The sequence below is a fragment of the Oncorhynchus nerka genome, linkage group LG15 (genome assembly GCF_034236695.1).
Source record: "Oncorhynchus nerka isolate Pitt River linkage group LG15, Oner_Uvic_2.0, whole genome shotgun sequence".
NCBI lineage: Eukaryota > Metazoa > Chordata > Actinopteri > Salmoniformes > Salmonidae > Oncorhynchus > Oncorhynchus nerka.
The window spans coordinates 15931399-15948836 of NC_088410.1; the positions used below are offsets into that span (position 1 = coordinate 15931399).

Here is a 17438-nt window from a genome sequence, read left to right on the forward strand (position 1 = left end):
TCAGACTACATAAAGCTGTCCCAACAGACTGTCCCGTCAGACTACATAAAGCTGTCCCAACAGACTGTCCCATCAGACTACATAAAGCTATCCCAACAGACTGTCCCATCAGACTACATAAAGCTGTCCCAACAGACTGTCCCATCAGACTACATAAAGCTGTCCTAACAGACTGTCCAAACAGACTACATAAAGCTGTCCCAACAGACTACAAAAAGCTGTCCCAACAGACTGTCCCATCAGACTACATAAAGCCATCCCGACAGACTACATGAAGCTGTCCCAACAGACTACATAAAGCTGTCCCAACAGACTACATAAAGCTGTCCCAGCAGACGACATAAAGCTGTCCCAACAGACTACATAAAGCTGTCCCAACAGACTACATAAAGCTGTCCCATCAGACTACATAAAGCTGTCCCAACAGACTACATTAAGCTGTCCCATCAGACTACATAAAGCTGTCCCAACAGACTGTCCCATCAGACTACATAAATCTGTCCCGACAGACTACATAAAGCTGTCCCAACAGACTACATGAAGCTGTCCCAACAGACTGTCCCATCAGACTACAAAAAGCTGTCTCAACAGACTGTCCCATCAGACTACATAAAGCTGTCCCAACAGACTACATAAAGCTGTCCCGACAGACTACATGAAGCTTTCCCAACAGACTGTCCCATCAGACTACAAAAAGCTGTCCCAACAGACTGTCCCATCAGACTACACAAAGCTGTCCCAACAGACTGTCCCATCAGACTACATAAAGCTGTCCCAACAGACTGTCCCAACAGACTACATAAAGCTGTCCCAACAGACTACATAAAGCTGTTCCAACAGACTACATAAAGCTGTCCCAACAGACTGTCCCAACAGACTACATGAAGCTGCCCCAATAGACTGTCCCATCAGACTACATAAAGCTGTCCCAACAGACTGTACCATCAGACTACATAAATCTGTCCCAACAGACTGTCCCATCAGACTACATAAAGCTGTCCCAACAGACTACATAAAGCTGTCCCAAAAGACTGTCCCGTCAGACTACATAAAGCTGTCCCAATAGACTGTCCCAACAAAATACATAAAGCTGTCCCAACAGACTACATAAAGCTGTCCCGACAGACTACATAAAGCTGTCCCAACAGACTACATAAAGCTGTCCCAACAGACTGTCCCATCAGACTACATAAAGCTGTTCCAACAGACTACATAAAGCTGTCCCAACAGACTGTCCCAACAGACTACATAAAGCTGTCCCAACAGACTGTCTCAACAGACTACATAAAGCTGTCCCAACAGACTACATAAAGCTTTTCCAACAGACTACATAAAGCTTTTCCAACAGACTACATAAAGCTGTCCCAACAGACTACATAAAGCTGTCCCAACAGACTACATAAAGCTGTCCCACAGACTACAAAAAGCTGTCCCAACAGACTACATAAAGCTTTTCCAACAGACTACATAAAGCTGTCCCAACAGACTGCATAAAGCTGTCCCAACAGACTACATAAAGCTGTCCCAACAGACTACATAAAGCTGTCCCAATAGACTACATAAAGCTGTCCCAACAGACTACATAAAGCTGTCCCAACAGACTACATAAAGCTGTCCCGGCAGACTACATAAAGCTGTCTCAACAGACTACATAAAGCTTTTCCATCAGACTACATAAAGCTGTCCCATCAGACTACATAAAGCTGTCCCAACAGACTACATAAAGCTGTCCCAACAGACTACATAAAGCTGTCCCATCAGACTACATAAAGCTGTCCCAACAGACTACATAAAGCTGTCCCAACAGACTACATAAAGCTGTCCCAACAGACTACATAAAGCTGTCCCAACAGACTACATAAAGCTGTCCCAACAGACTACATAAAGCTGTCCCGGCAGACTACATAAAGCTGTCTCAACAGACTACATAAAGCTGTCCCATCAGACTACATAAAGCTGTCCCAACAGACTACATAAAGCTGTCCCGACAGACTACATAAAGCTGTCCCGACAGACTACATAAAGCTGTCCCAACAGACTACATAAAGCTGTCCCAACAGACTACATAAAGCTGTCCCATCAGACTACATAAAGCTGTCCCAACAGACTACATAAAGCTGTCCCAACAGACTACATAAAGCTGTCCCAACAGACTACATAAAGCTGTCCCAACAGACTACATAAAGCTGTCCCAACAGACTACATAAAGCTGTCCCAACAGACTACATAAAGCTGTCCCATCAGACTACATAAAGCTGTCCCAACAGGGGATATTTTCCTTTCAGTAACATGGAGTGAATCCTCCACCTGTCTATCATCGGAGCCTCGTCTGCCAAAACAATGAATTCAGCTTCATTTACTGCCTTTAAAAAAAACACAGCTGATATGGCTGACTTGCTTCAACAAATGTGGTTTCTACTGACTCCTTGTGGATTTGTGTAAGTCGATAAAGAACCGCATTGTCTTTCAATAATAGCGGACGCCAACAAAGTTGTGAATTTTGAACCGTACACAAACATTAGTGTCATGATCGTCGTATGAAGGGGACCAAAGTGCAGCGTGGTTAGAATCTTCTTTATTTCAGGAAGAACACAAAGAACACTTATACAAAACAAACGTGCCGCTATGATAACGAGTGCAGCCACAGGCAACTACAGACAATCGACATTGACCCACTAAATACCCAAAGAATATGGCTGCCTAAATATGGTTCCCAATCAGAGACAACGATAAACACCTGCCTCTAATTGAGAACCAATCTAGGCAACCATAGACCAACATAAATACCTAGATGAAAACAACCCCATAAATCTACAAAAAAACCCTAGGAAGTACAAACACCCTAGAATAAGACAAAAACACACATATCACCCATGTCACACCCTGACCTAACCAAAATAAAGAAAGAGAACAAAGAATACTAAGGTCAGGGCGTGAGAATTAGGCAGTTACGTTTATGTTCAGTGAATTTATAAATGTTTGTTTTTATATCATTGTCACTTAGCTCTAAGTATAAGCAAGTGCAAGGAAACGAGCTGCGACGAGGTAGGCCTATTTGTTCAGCACTTTCAAAATGGACACCGACAGAAATTCAGACAGATGTTAGTTCAGATAAATTCAGCAAGATTTTGTGGCCTTAACTTTACTCTTCTTTAAGTCACCATAAAGACAGAGAGAGAAGCGGTTAGCCTACCATTTTTGGATTGTATTAGACCTGTGTGGTCAAAAAAGGAAGGAAAATACGAAACCACTTATATAGACAATACACCGACGTACAGACAAGACATTGTGTAAACAAAAACATCCTCTCGGAAAATCAACAGGAATTACATGGTTCAATTAGTGAACTTTCTGCTGAAAAAAATACTGTACATTTCAATGGGAAGAGACTGTCACAGGCAAACATGGTTCCAGACCCAACAACAGTATATAGTATCCCCTCCTCATGGTTACAGACCCAACAACATTATATAGTATCCCCTCCTCATGGTTCCAGACCCAACAACATTATATAGTATCCCTCCTCATGGTTCCAGACCCAACAACATTATATAGTATCCCCTCCTCATGGTTCCAGACCCAACAACATTATATAGTATCCCCTCCTCATGGTTCCAGACCCAACAACATTATATAGTATCCCCTCCTCATGGTTACAGACCCAACAACATTATATAGTATCCCCTCCTCATGGTTCCAGACCCAACAACATTATATAGTATCCCCTCCTCATGGTTCCAGACCCAACAACATTATATAGTATCCCCTCCTCATGGTTCCAGACCCAACAACATTATATAGTATCCCTTCCTCATGGTTCCAGACCCAACAACATTATATAGTATCCCCTTCTCATGGTTCCAGACCCAACAACATTATATAGTATCCCCTCCTCATGGTTCCAGACCCAACAACATTATATAGTATCCCCTCCTCATGGTTCCAGACCCAACAACATTATATAGTATCCCCTCCTCATGGTTCCAGACCCAACAACATTATATAGTATCCCCTCCTCATGGTTCCAGACCCAACAACATTATATAGTATCCCCTCCTCATGGTTCCAGACCCAACAACATTATATAGTATCCCTTCCTCATGGTTCCAGACCCAACAACATTATATAGTATCCCCTTCTCATGGTTCCAGACCCAACAACATTATATAGTATCCCCTCCTCATGGTTACAGACCCAACAACATTATATAGTATCCCCTCCTCATGGTTACAGACCCAACAACATTATATAGTATCCCCTCCTCATGGTTCCAGACCCAACAACATTATATAGTATCCCCTCCTCATGGTTCCAGACCCAACAACATTATATAGTATCCCCTCCTCATGGTTCCAGACCCAACAACATTATATAGTATCCCTTCCTCATGGTTCCAGACCCAACAACATTATATAGTATCCCCTCCTCATGGTTCCAGACCCAACAACATTATATAGTATCCCCTCCTCATGGTTCCAGACCCAACAACATTATATAGTATCCCCTCCTCATGGTTCCAGACCCAACAACATTATATAGTATCCCCTCCTCATGGTTCCAGACCCAACAACATTATATAGTATCCCCTCCTCGTGGTTACAGACCCAACAACAGTATATAGTATCCCCTCCTCGTGGAGAAAAGCACATGAGCTAATTATAATACACAAAGTAAGCAAAACAATGAAATCATTCTAACCTTGCCTAAAATGATGAATAAGATACTAATGAGTTAGACCTATGTAAGCAATACAACAATTGAGATGTACATCCTATGGCATCAGGGAACGATGAGCAGATAAGAGGCCAGCCATAACAAGACATTAATGAGCGAGCTAGGACGGACGTAGTCAATATAACTATTTGTTTAGTACTATTGAAATGTACAGCGACATGATTCAGCACATGGGCTGTGCTTACAGTATTCTCCCTGTACACCAAGTCAGAACCGTAGGATAAATACCGGGGGCATATAAGCAGACAATGAAAGCTTTTACAATTTTCAATGATGACATTTCTCTAAAACAGGCTATAGGCTACATGTGCACCACCAAGTCAGAACAGTAGGCTAAGTTCTGAGGGGGAAAGGGACCAAATTATTAGGGTGAGACACATAGGCTACTAACTGCTTACTACACAACATACACTTAGTATTACTTTCTTAGCTACAGTATACATATCTCCCTGGCATATTACATCATTTATGCACCAGTATACAAGACATATTTTTGGACTAACTGTTGTTGTGCTGTGCTCACTTGAACAGGAAGGTGGAGCAGCGGTCCTTCTTGTTGGTAAACTTACTCAAGTCACACCCTGATCTGTTTCACCTGTCTTTGTGCTTGTCTCCACCCCCCTCCAGGTGTTGCCCATCTTCCCCATTATCCCCTGTGTATTTATACCTGTGTTCTCTGCTTGTCTGCTGCCCGTTTGTTTTGTTCGTCAAGCCTACCAGCGGTTTTCTCCTTGCTCATATCTGTTTCTAGTTTCTGTTTTCTAGTTTTCCTGGTTTTGACCATTCTGCCTGCTCTGTCCCTGCCTGCCGTTCCGTACCTTGTCACACCATCCTCGATTATTGACCTCTTCCTGCCCTGACCCTGAGACTGCCTGCCGTTCTGTACCTTTTGGACTCTGACCTGGATTACTGACCTCTTCCTGTCCTGACCCTGAGCCTGCCTGCAGTTCTGTACCTTTTGGACTCTGACCTGGATTACTGACCTCTGCCTGCCCCCCGTTCTAGTAATAAACATTTGTTACTTCGACACAAAAACGACTTTTGCACCACACAGAACACACAGCAACTGCCTCGGCAACGCTGCAAGGCAAATGCAGCGCTCCATTGGAAATGGATGTACTTCTGGTGTACCCAAACACAAAGAGGTTGTCTGTGTGATCGACGCGTGAACAAGCCCAATGTCCTCCAGATGCATAGAGGTTTTGTTTTGCCAGATGCCTAGCCTGCATTTTCCATACTTGACGCACAGGCGCTTCACTTTTCAACTAGCTAAAAATCGATCTAGTTGCAGTGTCTGTGTGTACTTCTGTTTGTACCACTACATGGTAACGCAACACACAAGCTTAAAATATTGAACGCATGTGGTACATAGAACGCACCGCAGCCTACTGCAGCACGCCTTAGTGTTGCGGACTGCTCCATTGACAAGGAATGACTTCCGCTGGAACACAAAGTGTTCGACGCATTTGGCGGACATGAGACGTAACGCTTCAAACACACCAACTGTATAAAGGCGGAAAATATTAGGCAGCATCATCTAGATATGTGTGCAACATTCACCTTCTGCTACCATTTCTGTCAACCTGTTTAACGCATACAGTTTGACGCATATGTTCGATAAATCCAACGTATGCACCACACAGAATGTATTGCCACTGCCTCTGCAACGCAATGCTGCACGGCAAACGCAGCGTTCCATAGGAAATGAATGTACTTCTGGGGTGCCAAAATGCAAACACACCGTCGGTGTATTCAAAGCGTTGGGGGAGTGAGAGCGGCGTCGGTCCTTCCCGCTCTCCCTCCACTGAGAAAAGGGGAGATATTCTTCCAGCTGATGTCATAATTCAAGTCACACTGCATTATTTCATGCGCATATTCGTGTTGTTACTCCTATGACCGGAGAAAGTGAAATATTCCTCCATATTAAAAAAGACTCAGGCCACTAATAACGCAAGATTATCAGAGTACTTTGCTATTATCATTCATTGCAGCTGCAGTGCTGGTTGAGTGAACGGACCGGAGAAGACATATTTTATCTCTTAGAAAAGTGTGGAACAAAGTGACAGTGCTGAAAAACAACTTAAACATTAATTTACTGATAAAAACAGCAAGTATTTGCTGTATTCCTTGGGTCTCTCTCTAGTGATGGTTTTAAAAGTTTTGCTATTTCACGGTACCGGCTTTGCTGTTTATTCAATGTTCTTTTTTTTTTTCTACAGTCTACGGCTCGAGAAAGCTGTTCAGACACGTGATATGAGATATCTGATTGGCCAGCGGTAGACCTATGGGTGCACTTGATTTGCTCTCTGGGCCTTCCGGGTAGGCGGAGTTTTACCGTCAGACAAATGAAATGGTTCAACATGGGAAAACTTTGCCTTCCCGGTTCTAGTTCCTCATCAATTATAATTCCTTATTCTATGGTTATAACCTGGCATCCATAGCTTTGTAAAGTGGTTACACTGCTCCAGACCCATCCGTTTTTCAAATCACAGGTTGCCCCTTTAAGCATGTGGAACAGCCAGAAGACTCATTCATACAGGTTATGAGAAAAGAGGTTATGATGTTTTTACTAGGGGATAAAGAATCCCATTTACACTACACAATAGCCATAATAACACCTAGTTTGGACACACACACACACCTATTTTCACACACACACACACACACACACACACACACACACACACACACACACACACACACCTATTCTCACACACACACACACACACACACACACACACACACACACACACACACACACACACACACACACACACACACACACACACACACACACACACACAGGTAAAGGGAAATTTCCAGGCTATGAGATTATACGAGTGGAAATCTAACAGCAGAAAAACAAGTAGATGTTGTTTTATGGAAACTCAAAAACTCCCAGCAGCCTCTGTTGTGTTGAAAGGCTTTCACCGGCCCTGCAAGTAGACACACACTCTCACAAAGGACACACACACCCTCATTCATGGAACAATGGTGCACTGATTGCGGTTGAAAAAATATCCTACGACTCTTTTGTCAGTGTCATTACGCCTATTCATCATCATAAACAACAACGTAATCGTCACCTTCATCATCTTCATCATCATCATCACCATCATCATCATCATTACCGTCATCATCATCACCATCATCATCATGCTCATTATCAATATCATTATCATCATCCTCATCATCATCATGCTGAATATATAGAACAGGGCTCTATAGTATGGAGTTACAGATGTATGTGTGTGAAAAAATCTGACTCATTGACGGAATGTAAAGAGGATTTAGCAACCAGAAACGGCCCAGTCTACTGCAGACAGTGAGTTGTGTAGGCTAGGTAGTACAGTACAACCCTCTGGTTGATCACGACTCTGCTGCAGACAGTGAGTTGTGTAGGCTAGGTAGTACAGTACAACCCTCTGGTTGATCACGACTCTGCTGCAGACAGTGAGTTGTGTAGGCTAGGTAGTACAGTACAACCCTCTGGTTGATCACGACTCTGCTGCAGACAGTGAGTTGTGTAGGCTAGGTAGTACAGTACAACCCTCTGGTTGATCACGACTCTGCTGCAGACAGTGAGTTGTGTAGGCTAGGTAGTACAGTACAACCCTCTGGTTGATCACGACTCTGCTGCAGACAGTGAGTTGTGTAGGCTAGGAGGTAGTACAGTACAACCCTCTGGTTGATCACGACTCTGCTGCAGACAGTGAGTTGTGTAGGCTAGGTAGTACAGTACAACCCTCTGGTTGATCACGACTCTGCTGCAGTCAATACTGCTCTGCCTTTCTGTCTGATGCACACACACACAAGCACACAAGACACACACACGCACACACACACACACACACACACACACATTCACTCTCTTTCTCTCGCTCTCTATTTCTGTCTGTAGGACTCATGAAACGTGTTATGCAATAAAGTCAATAAAGTCAAGTCCCTGACTCAATGTCCTCTAACTCCCACTCTCTCCTCTTCCGCCCCTAAAGGAGACGCACACTATAATACATGATCAAAAATGTTTTTTATTAATTTCAAAAATATATATTTCACATTAGATTGAGACCCACAATTGCACAAATTCTGCACATTTGGTCGGCTATTAGTAGTGTTCAAGTCCCTGGTGCAAATACTATTCACAGTCATATCTACATTTAGCAGAATGCATTTGTGGAAATCAAACATGCTTGTTTTTCCTCGTCCACAAACCCTTATAAACCAGTCCAGTCTGTCTTTGGCTCCTTCACTGAATCTGACACTTCTCCAGCGGCTTGCCCGGCTTCCGTGCGGAGTCGGGGCCGAGGACTTGACGGAGATCAGTGCTGAAACTCGGCCGTCGAGCGAGCGGATACAGCGCCCCACACGGAGCCTTACAAACGGTGGCCTGGCTCCCTCTCCCGGCCGCTCTGCACTCTTTCAGCGCCTGGTACGACCGAATCGAAACTTTGCGGTGCTGCGACGGACTAGTTTCCGTTGGCAACCCGCCCCGTTTAGCCAGAGCCTCGAATACCTCCTCCAGATTAGTGCGGTCTTTGGCGGAGGTCTCGAAGTAGGCGCAGTCCTCACCGAGGGCTCGGAGCACCTCTGCCCGGGAAAGTACTCTCTCCGCTGGGGACAAGTCCACCTTGTTAGCGCAGACTACCGTGGGGACCCGTGCTCTCTGGCCCGGCCTGGTGGGCTTGAGGAGCTTGGTTTTGGCCGCGAGGATCTCAGTGCGCAGGGCACACACCTCCTCGAACGAGCTCCGGTCGTCCAGGGTGAAGACCAGAAGGAATATGTCACCTATACAAATCACAGGAGGACACCGAAATATTATAGCCTATATTTTCATTATAGCCTACATTGTCTTATTCTCATTAGCCATTTGAACTGAAGTTCCTTCTGGGATAAAGGTTATATTATATTATGTTTTATTATATTCTATATGCTATTCTATCCATAACTTATACGTCCATATACACATATTTATATTCTCTCTCATCGTTTATAAAGCAAGCATGTCCACTTTTACGCACACCACATCTACGTGGAGAGAGAGACTTATTCATTTGTGTGCATTTACATCTTTAACACTGCGATAACAACAACTGTTGAGGCACCTCCAGCTCCAACATAGAGACCATGATAAGGACTCCCGTTATTGCCTCCATTCCCGTTACGCACCGGTTAGTATAGAGAGCCTGCGTTTCGCCGGGAAGCTCCTCTCTCCGGAGGCGTCCAGTACGTCGATCTGATACGTCTCCCCGCGGATGTGGAACATTTTCCGGAGGAAATCCTCGGAAGTGGGCTGGTACTCCTCCACGAAGCCGTCCCAGAGGTACCGTCGCAAGATTGAAGTCTTGCCCACCCGGGGCGCACCCAGAACCACGATGCGCCTGCAGTTCTGCGGCTTGGTGGAGCTCAGCGGGTCCTGCGGAGTGTCCTGGGCGAGCCTTGGGTCGTCCTCGCCTAACCGAATCTGCCCCTGGAGAACCAGAGCAGATAGCTGGTCCAGTGGCGACCTCTTGCAAGAGTGGCCATCGGAGGGAGGTGGAAGCCAGCTAGCTGTGCTTTGGGACCGCACCACCCTCCCCTTCTTTTCCTGGTGCTTCCACTGAGACGTGACCATTTTAAGGAAACCCATGCTGGCTTTGAGCCCCGGTGAGTTCAGGTGCTGGGTTACGTTTTTGTATGCCAGCAGGACCTTGGAGGAGCCGGGGCTCAAGGCTCTGGTCCCGGGGAACTGAGAAGGTTCAGCCCGCTGATGGGCGACGGGCATGTTGGTTGTGGTGGTCGGTGAGCAAGTTGATGGGTTACCTTTTACCTCCATAATGTTGTCTCACTTAAGTGGCATGTGAAACGTAGCCTGTACTAGCCTGTAGGGCAGTGTGGATGCCTGGCTGGATCCTGTAATATTCCAACCTGTCAGGTTTGGAAACTACATGTGGTCCTCGTGACACCTGTGTGTTTGCGCACATCTAGTCTGGGTGGTACAGAAACAGATGTCTTTTGGTGTTGTTTTTATACCCATGCACGCGCCTGGCTCGTCCGCGTCACACGGCATGGGTCATCTGCTCGTCTCTCCCAACAGCTAGTTGCCAGAACTGCTGATTGACAGACGCGGAGAGATTGTTATGTTCTCCGGAGGACACGGAGTGTTCGACGATTATGGAACAATGGAAGCGGCCAGTTCTACTGCAATGTGCACGGCCAAGACAGGCACTCTGGGGGTATTGCGCACGCTGTGGAGGTTGGATAAATTGAGGCTATGGGAGATTGTGATGATCTGGTGTTTTGAATTCAATATCAACATACAAAGAAGCCGTATGTATTTGTTTACCAACTGCTGGCACACGGTGACACATCTGGCCTTTAGCCTTTTTGTATGAGCCTTACAAGCCTATTCACTATTGGCGAGATCAATGACATTCTCTTTCCTTTCCTTTTTTTTCATTACATTTTGTGATTAAATACTCCAACAAATAAAGGCCTAATGTATTGAGTAACAAAACATGAGAGCATCGGCAACATATATATATATATATATATATACGAGGATCACCAAAGTGCCATAGTTGCAATTTTATACAAATAGTATGTGTTACTATTGTGCTGCCTACCGCCTAGAATTAGGTTTGATTAATTTTCTTCGAGGGAAATTCTCATTCGGCGCTGTTGTATTTAATTGTTGTCCGACAGAAAGTGAGCATCCCTTTAACAGCAGCCAAGCGTCCGTTGCCATGGGTACCGCGAGGCAGCGGGGAGAAAGAGACACGAATGACAAGGCTAGATGCTAGCTATCAAAAGTTTACTCAACGAAGAAGTTGCTTTTGTATACATTGTATAAATGTCACTGTTTAGGGACAATTGTAACTTTCTTGTCTCCCTGCGTGACACCAATTTACATTAGCTCAAACAACTTGCTCAGCTGCCGAGTTGACTAACTAACTAGCTAGGCTACAACTAACTAACGTTACCTTAGCTAGCCTAAGCATTGACATGGCAAGTCTAGGCAAATCGACTGGCAAAACTCCCAAAAAGGAGGCGAGACCTCGGACCCCGCCAGGTATGTAATAATATAGCTAGCTAACATAGCTGTTATACTATTAGCTAGCTAACTAAACACACACACTTAACATTATCCTCCTGACCCCTCCCAATCTTCCTCTCTCTGTTTGTTAACGTTAGTCCATACGTGTGTGTGGGGAGGAGGGGGGGGTATGGGTGAGAAGAATGTAGCAGGCCGGGTAGATAGTCATGAACGAGAATTTGTTCTCAGTCAACTTACCTGGTAAAATAAGTGTGAAATCAAATAAAAATAAAAGAGAGGGAGAAAGAAGAGAGATAGGAACAAGACCACCAAGGACACAGTGAAATCTAATTTCCTGTTTTTACTCTGTAAAAGAGACATTCTCGAGGCATAGGTCTGTATTTGTTTACGTGGGGCTCTGTCGTTATGTGTGTATGTTTATCTGTGTGTGTGTGTGTGTGTGTTTATTTTTGTGTGAACGCTGGTGTGTGTGTGTGTACATAATGAGGATGCAGTCACAAAAGTGAGTGCATGTGGAGCCTCAGTGTCCCCGTTGCCTTCCATTGTGTGCCAAGGACACCCACTATGAAGGATGAGACTCCTGCAGTTTTTCCTTTTATCCCTTCTGTGGCCTTCCCTCACTCTCCGCAAGGTGCTACCCTCCTCTGAAAACCACACAGAATGTACTGAGTCTCAGAACAGGTGGCAGGGAGAGGAGGGGGGTTAGAAAAGGATAGAAAAGCAAAAGGTAGAGAAGCAAAAGTTGTGTGGTGGTCATGGTAACCAGGGACAGACTCAAAAGATGAGCGGTGGGTTGTGTGGTGGTCATGGTAACCAACGGCTGACTCAACTAACCAAGGACCGACTCAAAAGATGAGCGGTGGGTGTGTGTGGTCATGGTCACTCAAAAGATGAGCGGTGGGTTGTGTGGTGGTCATGGTAACCAGGGACAGACTCAAAAGATGAGCGGTGGGTTGTGTGGTGGTCATGGTAACCAGGGACAGACTCAAAAGATGAGCTGTGGGTTGTGTGGTGGTCATGGTAACCAGGGACAGACTCAGGAGATGAGTGGTGGGTTGTGTGGTGGTCATGGTAACCATGGACCGACTCAAAAGATGAGCGGTGGGTTGTGTGGTGGTCATGGTAACCAGGGACAGACTCAAAAGATGAGCGGTGGGTTGTGTGGTGGTCATGGTAACCAGGGACAGACTCAAAAGATGAGCTGTGGGTTGTGTGGTGGTCATGGTAACCAGGGACAGACTCAGGAGATGAGTGGTGGGTTGTGTGGTGGTCATGGTAACCATGGACCGACTCAAAAGATGAGCGGTGGGTTGTGTGCTGGTCATGGTAACCAGGGACAGACTCAAAAGATGAGCTGTGGGTTGTGTGGTAGTCATGGTAACCAGGGACAGACTCTGTTGCAGTTGGAGCGCTGAAGATGAACAGAATTGCATAACTATGTGTGTGTGTGTGTGTGTGTGTGTGTGTGTGTGTGTGAATATTCTGCTCCACTCTTTCTCTCAAGATCAGGAGGTCAGTAGGTGATGTAACAATAGCTTTGCTAGCAGCAAATCACGGTCTACATTTCAGATGTAGCCTGGATCTATGGGTTAGTGTTTGTAAAGTCAGATGCTGTTGGTTCAGTAGTTCAGATGTAGCCTGGTCTATGGGTTAGTGTTTGTAAAGTCAGATGCTGTTGGCTCAGTAGTTCAGATGTAGCCTGGTCTATGAGTAGGTGATTGTTAAAACTGATGCTGTTGGTTCAGTAGTTCAGATGTAGCCTGGTCTATGGGTTAGTGTTTGTAAAGTCAGATGCTGTTGGTTCAGTAGTTCAGATGGAGCCTGGTCTATGAGTAGGTGATTGTAAAGTCAGATGCTGTTGATTCAGTAGTTCAGATGTAGCCTGATCTATGGGTTAGTGTTTGTAAAGTCAGATGCTGTTGGTTCAGTAGTTCAGATGTAGCCTGGTCTATGGGTTAGTGTTTGTAAAGTCAGATGCTGTTGGTTCAGTAGTTCAGATGGAGCCTGGTCTATGAGTAGGTGATTGTAAAGTCAGATGCTGTTGATTCAGTAGTTCAGATGTAGCCTGGTGTATGAGTAGGTGATTGTAAAGTCAGATGCTGTTGGTTCAGTAGTTCAGATGTAGCCTGATCTATGGGTTAGTGTTTGTAAAGTCAGATGCTGTTGGTTCAGTAGTTCAGATGTAGCCTGGTCTATGGGTTAGTGTTGGTAAAGTCAGATGCTGTTGGCTCAGTAGTTCAGATGTAGCCTGGCCTATGGGTTAGTGTTGGTAAAGTCAGATGCTGTTGGTTCAGCAGTTCAGATGTAGCCTGGTCTATGGGTTAGTGTTTGTAAAGTCAGATGCTGTTGGTTCAGTAGTTCAGATGTAGCCTGGTCTATGGGTTAGTGTTGGTAAAGTCAGATGCTGTTGGTTCAGTAGTTCAGATGTAGCCTGGTCTATGGGTTAGTGTTGGTAAAGTCAGATGCTTTTGGTTCAGTAGTTGGCTGTGTGTGTCATCCCAGGAAACTTGGTTTTCCCCATGTGAGTGCAAGCCAAAACAAATACACTCAGAAATGGGGAAGCTGGGTTTATTATTCAGAGTTTGAACAGGTGCCATGTTGGCCCCATATGCTTGGAATGAAACAGTTGGTTCTCTCCTGTCCTCATCCTGTCCTCTCGTCTCCAGAGAAGAAACGTCTGAAAGTGTCAGAGGATTTCTCCTCGTGTCTGAGTGAAGAGCAGCCTCAGAGCCCCACTCTTAAAGGAGAGGACATCCAGGCCCTGGCCATCAGACCTGAGGACCTGGAGAAGGTGTGTGTGTGCATGTGTACATAATGTTTGTGTGTGCGTATGTGTGTATGTGTGTGTACATAATGTGTGTGTGTATGTTTGTGTGTGTGGGTGTGTGTGTGTGTACGTAAGGTGTGTGTATGTTTTGTGTGTGGGTGTGTGTGGGTGTGTGTGTACGTAAGGTGTGTGTATGTTTGTGTGTGTGGGTGTGTGTGGGTGTGTGTGTACGTAAGGTGTGTGTATGTTTGTGTGTGTGGGTGTGTGTGGGTGTGTGTGTACGTAAGGTGTGTGTATGCATACATAATAGTAAGGGGATACGTAGTCAGTTGCACAACTGAATGCATTCAACCAAAATGTGTTTTCCTCATTTAACCCTCTGAATCAGAGAGGTGCCGGGGGAGCAGTTCATGGTGGAGATTAGCTGGGCAGATTTATCCACCTTTCCGGCTCGGGGTTTCCAAGTAGCAACTTTATAGTGACTGTCCCAACCCTCTGACTGCTAGGCTACCTGCCATCCTTTTGTGTGTGTGTGTTTGTGTGTACGTCCATAGTTGCGGGTGCCCCAGCCCCCTAAAGAACCCCAGAAACCTGCAGCTGTGACCCGCGTGCTGGTGCGTAAGACCCGCCCACCTGATGACATCAGAAAGGGGGTGAGGGTAGCGGTGGCCCGCCCCCTGGCCCAGGACACCACCACACAGCCACTGGACTACACAGGTGAGCTGGCTACACTGCCCCTTCTGGCCAGAGGTGTGAAGTACAGGTGGGGTGTATCACGGTTGTGGTCACCATTCCTGGTCCTAGAGAGCTACTGGGGTGTGTGGGATTCTCAAGCCCGTGATTAGTTCAATCAGGTGTGTTTTAGAGCTGGGCTGGTGCAAAAGCCTGCAACACACTATAGCCATTCAGGACCAGGTGTCTGTGACCAGTGGTGTAGACAAACAGGTCACGTAGCTGCTGCTCATGTTGGTATCTGTACTGATGGTGCAAAAGCCATGACAAGAAGACATAGTGGAGTGGTAACGCAGGTGTAAGCAGTTGCTCCCGATGCCACTTGGGGACACTGCAGCATCCACCAAGAGGCTCTTGCTGCCAAGGGAATGCCTGACAGCTTGAAAGACATTTTGGACACTACAGTGAAAATGGTTAACTTTGTTAAAGCAAGGCCCCTGAACTCACGTGCATTTTCTGCATTATGCAATAGTATGGGCAGCGACCATGTAATGCTTTTACAACATACAGAGGTGCGCTGGTTATCAAGGGGCAAAGTATTGACACTTATTTTTGAATTGAGAGACGAGCTTAAAGTCTTCATTTACTGACCATCATTTTCACTTGTCTGACCGCTTGCATGATGATGAGTTTCTCACACGACTGGCCTGTCTGGGTGATGTTTTTCATTTGTCTGACCTCTTGCATGATGATGAGTTTCTCACACGACTGGCCTGTCTGGGTGATGTTTTTCATTTGTCTCTTGCATGATGATGAGTTTCTCACACGACTGGCCTGTCTGGGTGATGTTTTTCACTTGTCTGACCGCTTTGCATGATGATGAGTTTCTCACACGACTGGCCTATCTGGGTGATGTTTCTTCTCAGCTGAATGATTAGGATTACAGGGACTCTCCGCAACTATGTTCAATGTGGGACAAAATTAAGGCTATGATTAAGAAGTTGGAGCTCTTCTCTGTCTGCATTAACAAGGACAACACACAGGACTTTCCATCATTATGTGATTTTTGTGTGTGCCAAATGTAATACAGCGAAACACCTGAGTGAGTTGGGTGCGCAATTACGCAGGTACTTTCCCGAAACGGACGACACAAACAACTGGATTCGTTATCCCTTTCATGCCCTGCATCCAGTCAATCAATCAATATAATTTATTTATATAGCCCTTCTTACATCAGCTGATATCTCAAAGTGCTGTACAGAAACCCAGCCTAAAACCCCAAACAGCAAGCAATGCAGGTGTAGAAGCACGGTGGCTAGGAAAAACTCCCTAGAAAGGCCAAAACCTAGGAAGAAACCTAGAGAGGAACCAGGCTTTGAGGGGTGGCCAGTCCTCTTCTGCCTGTGCCGGGTGTAGATTATAACAGAACATGGCCAAGATGTTCAAATGTTCATAAATTACCAGCATGGTAAAACTATACTTACCGATATCTGAACAAAAGAGCCTCATCGAAATTGCAACAAGCGGTTCTGTGAAAAGTGAATTGAATCAGAAGCCACTGCCAGATTTCTGGATTGGACAGCGCTCAGAGTATCCTGCCTTGGAAAATTGTACTGTTAAGACACTGATGCCCTTTGCAACCACGTACCTATGTGAGAGTGGATTCCCGGCCCTCGCTAGCATGAAAACTAAATACAGGAATAGACTGTGTGTGGAAAATGATTTTAGACTAAGATTTAAGACTCTGCAATACAACCCAACATTGCAGAGTTATGTGCATCCTTCCAAGCACACCCTTCCCATTAACCTGTGGTGAGATATTCACAATTTTCCATGAACAAATAAGGTTTTATATGTAAGATGGTTAAATAAAGAGCAAAATGATTGATTATTATTATATTATTATTTGTGCCCTGGTTCTATAAGATCTCTTTGTCACTTCCCACGAGCCGAGTTGTGACGAAAACTCAAACACTAATTCTTATGTTTAATAAATGTATTGTATAGTGTGTGTGTGGCAGGCTTACAATGATGGCAAAAAACAACATTTGAGAGTGTGCTGACCCTGATGCTAAAGGGGGTACAGCTGGAGGTTGAGTGTTTGAAGGGGTACGGGACTATGATACGGTTGGGAACCACTGGTGAAGACAAACAAGGAAAGGAGCTCAGAAACGAATGTCTAAAATCCACTTCACCTTTATATTCATATTCATGTACAGGTCATCTGTT

General features: G+C 45.2%; 2 protein-coding genes across 2 annotated transcripts in view; one reads left to right on the top strand and one right to left on the bottom strand.

Annotated features, from left to right (window-relative positions):
- Positions 1–8747: 8747 nt before the first annotated feature.
- Positions 8748–10696, bottom strand: rasd2b (RASD family member 2b). The gene is made up of 2 exons (XM_029646105.2): positions 9904–10696; positions 8748–9522 (listed from the first exon to the last, which is right to left on the bottom strand). The coding sequence occupies exons 1-2, from the start codon at positions 10547–10549 to the stop codon at positions 8984–8986; spliced, it is 1185 nt and encodes a 394-aa protein (XP_029501965.1). The 5' UTR covers positions 10550–10696; the 3' UTR covers positions 8748–8983.
- Positions 10695–17438, top strand: part of mycbpap (mycbp associated protein) — a 42959-nt gene continuing 36215 nt past the window's right edge. The window contains exons 1-3 of the mRNA XM_065000661.1: positions 10695–11785; positions 14437–14561; positions 15092–15254. Of these exons, the coding sequence (XP_064856733.1) occupies positions 11719–11785; positions 14437–14561; positions 15092–15254 (355 nt within the window). The 5' untranslated portion in view covers positions 10695–11718. The remainder of the gene's footprint in view (positions 11786–14436; positions 14562–15091; positions 15255–17438) is intronic.

Bases quoted from the DNA above. Each gene is read 5' to 3' on its own strand.
- rasd2b (XM_029646105.2), bottom strand. From the start codon at position 10,549: ATGGAGGTAAAAGGTAACCCATCAACTTGCTCACCGACCACCACAACC. The intron at 9,523-9,903 runs GTGCGTAACGGG...TGATTTGTATAG, and splicing joins CAGGCTCTCTATACTAACCG to GTGACATATTCCTTCTGGTC.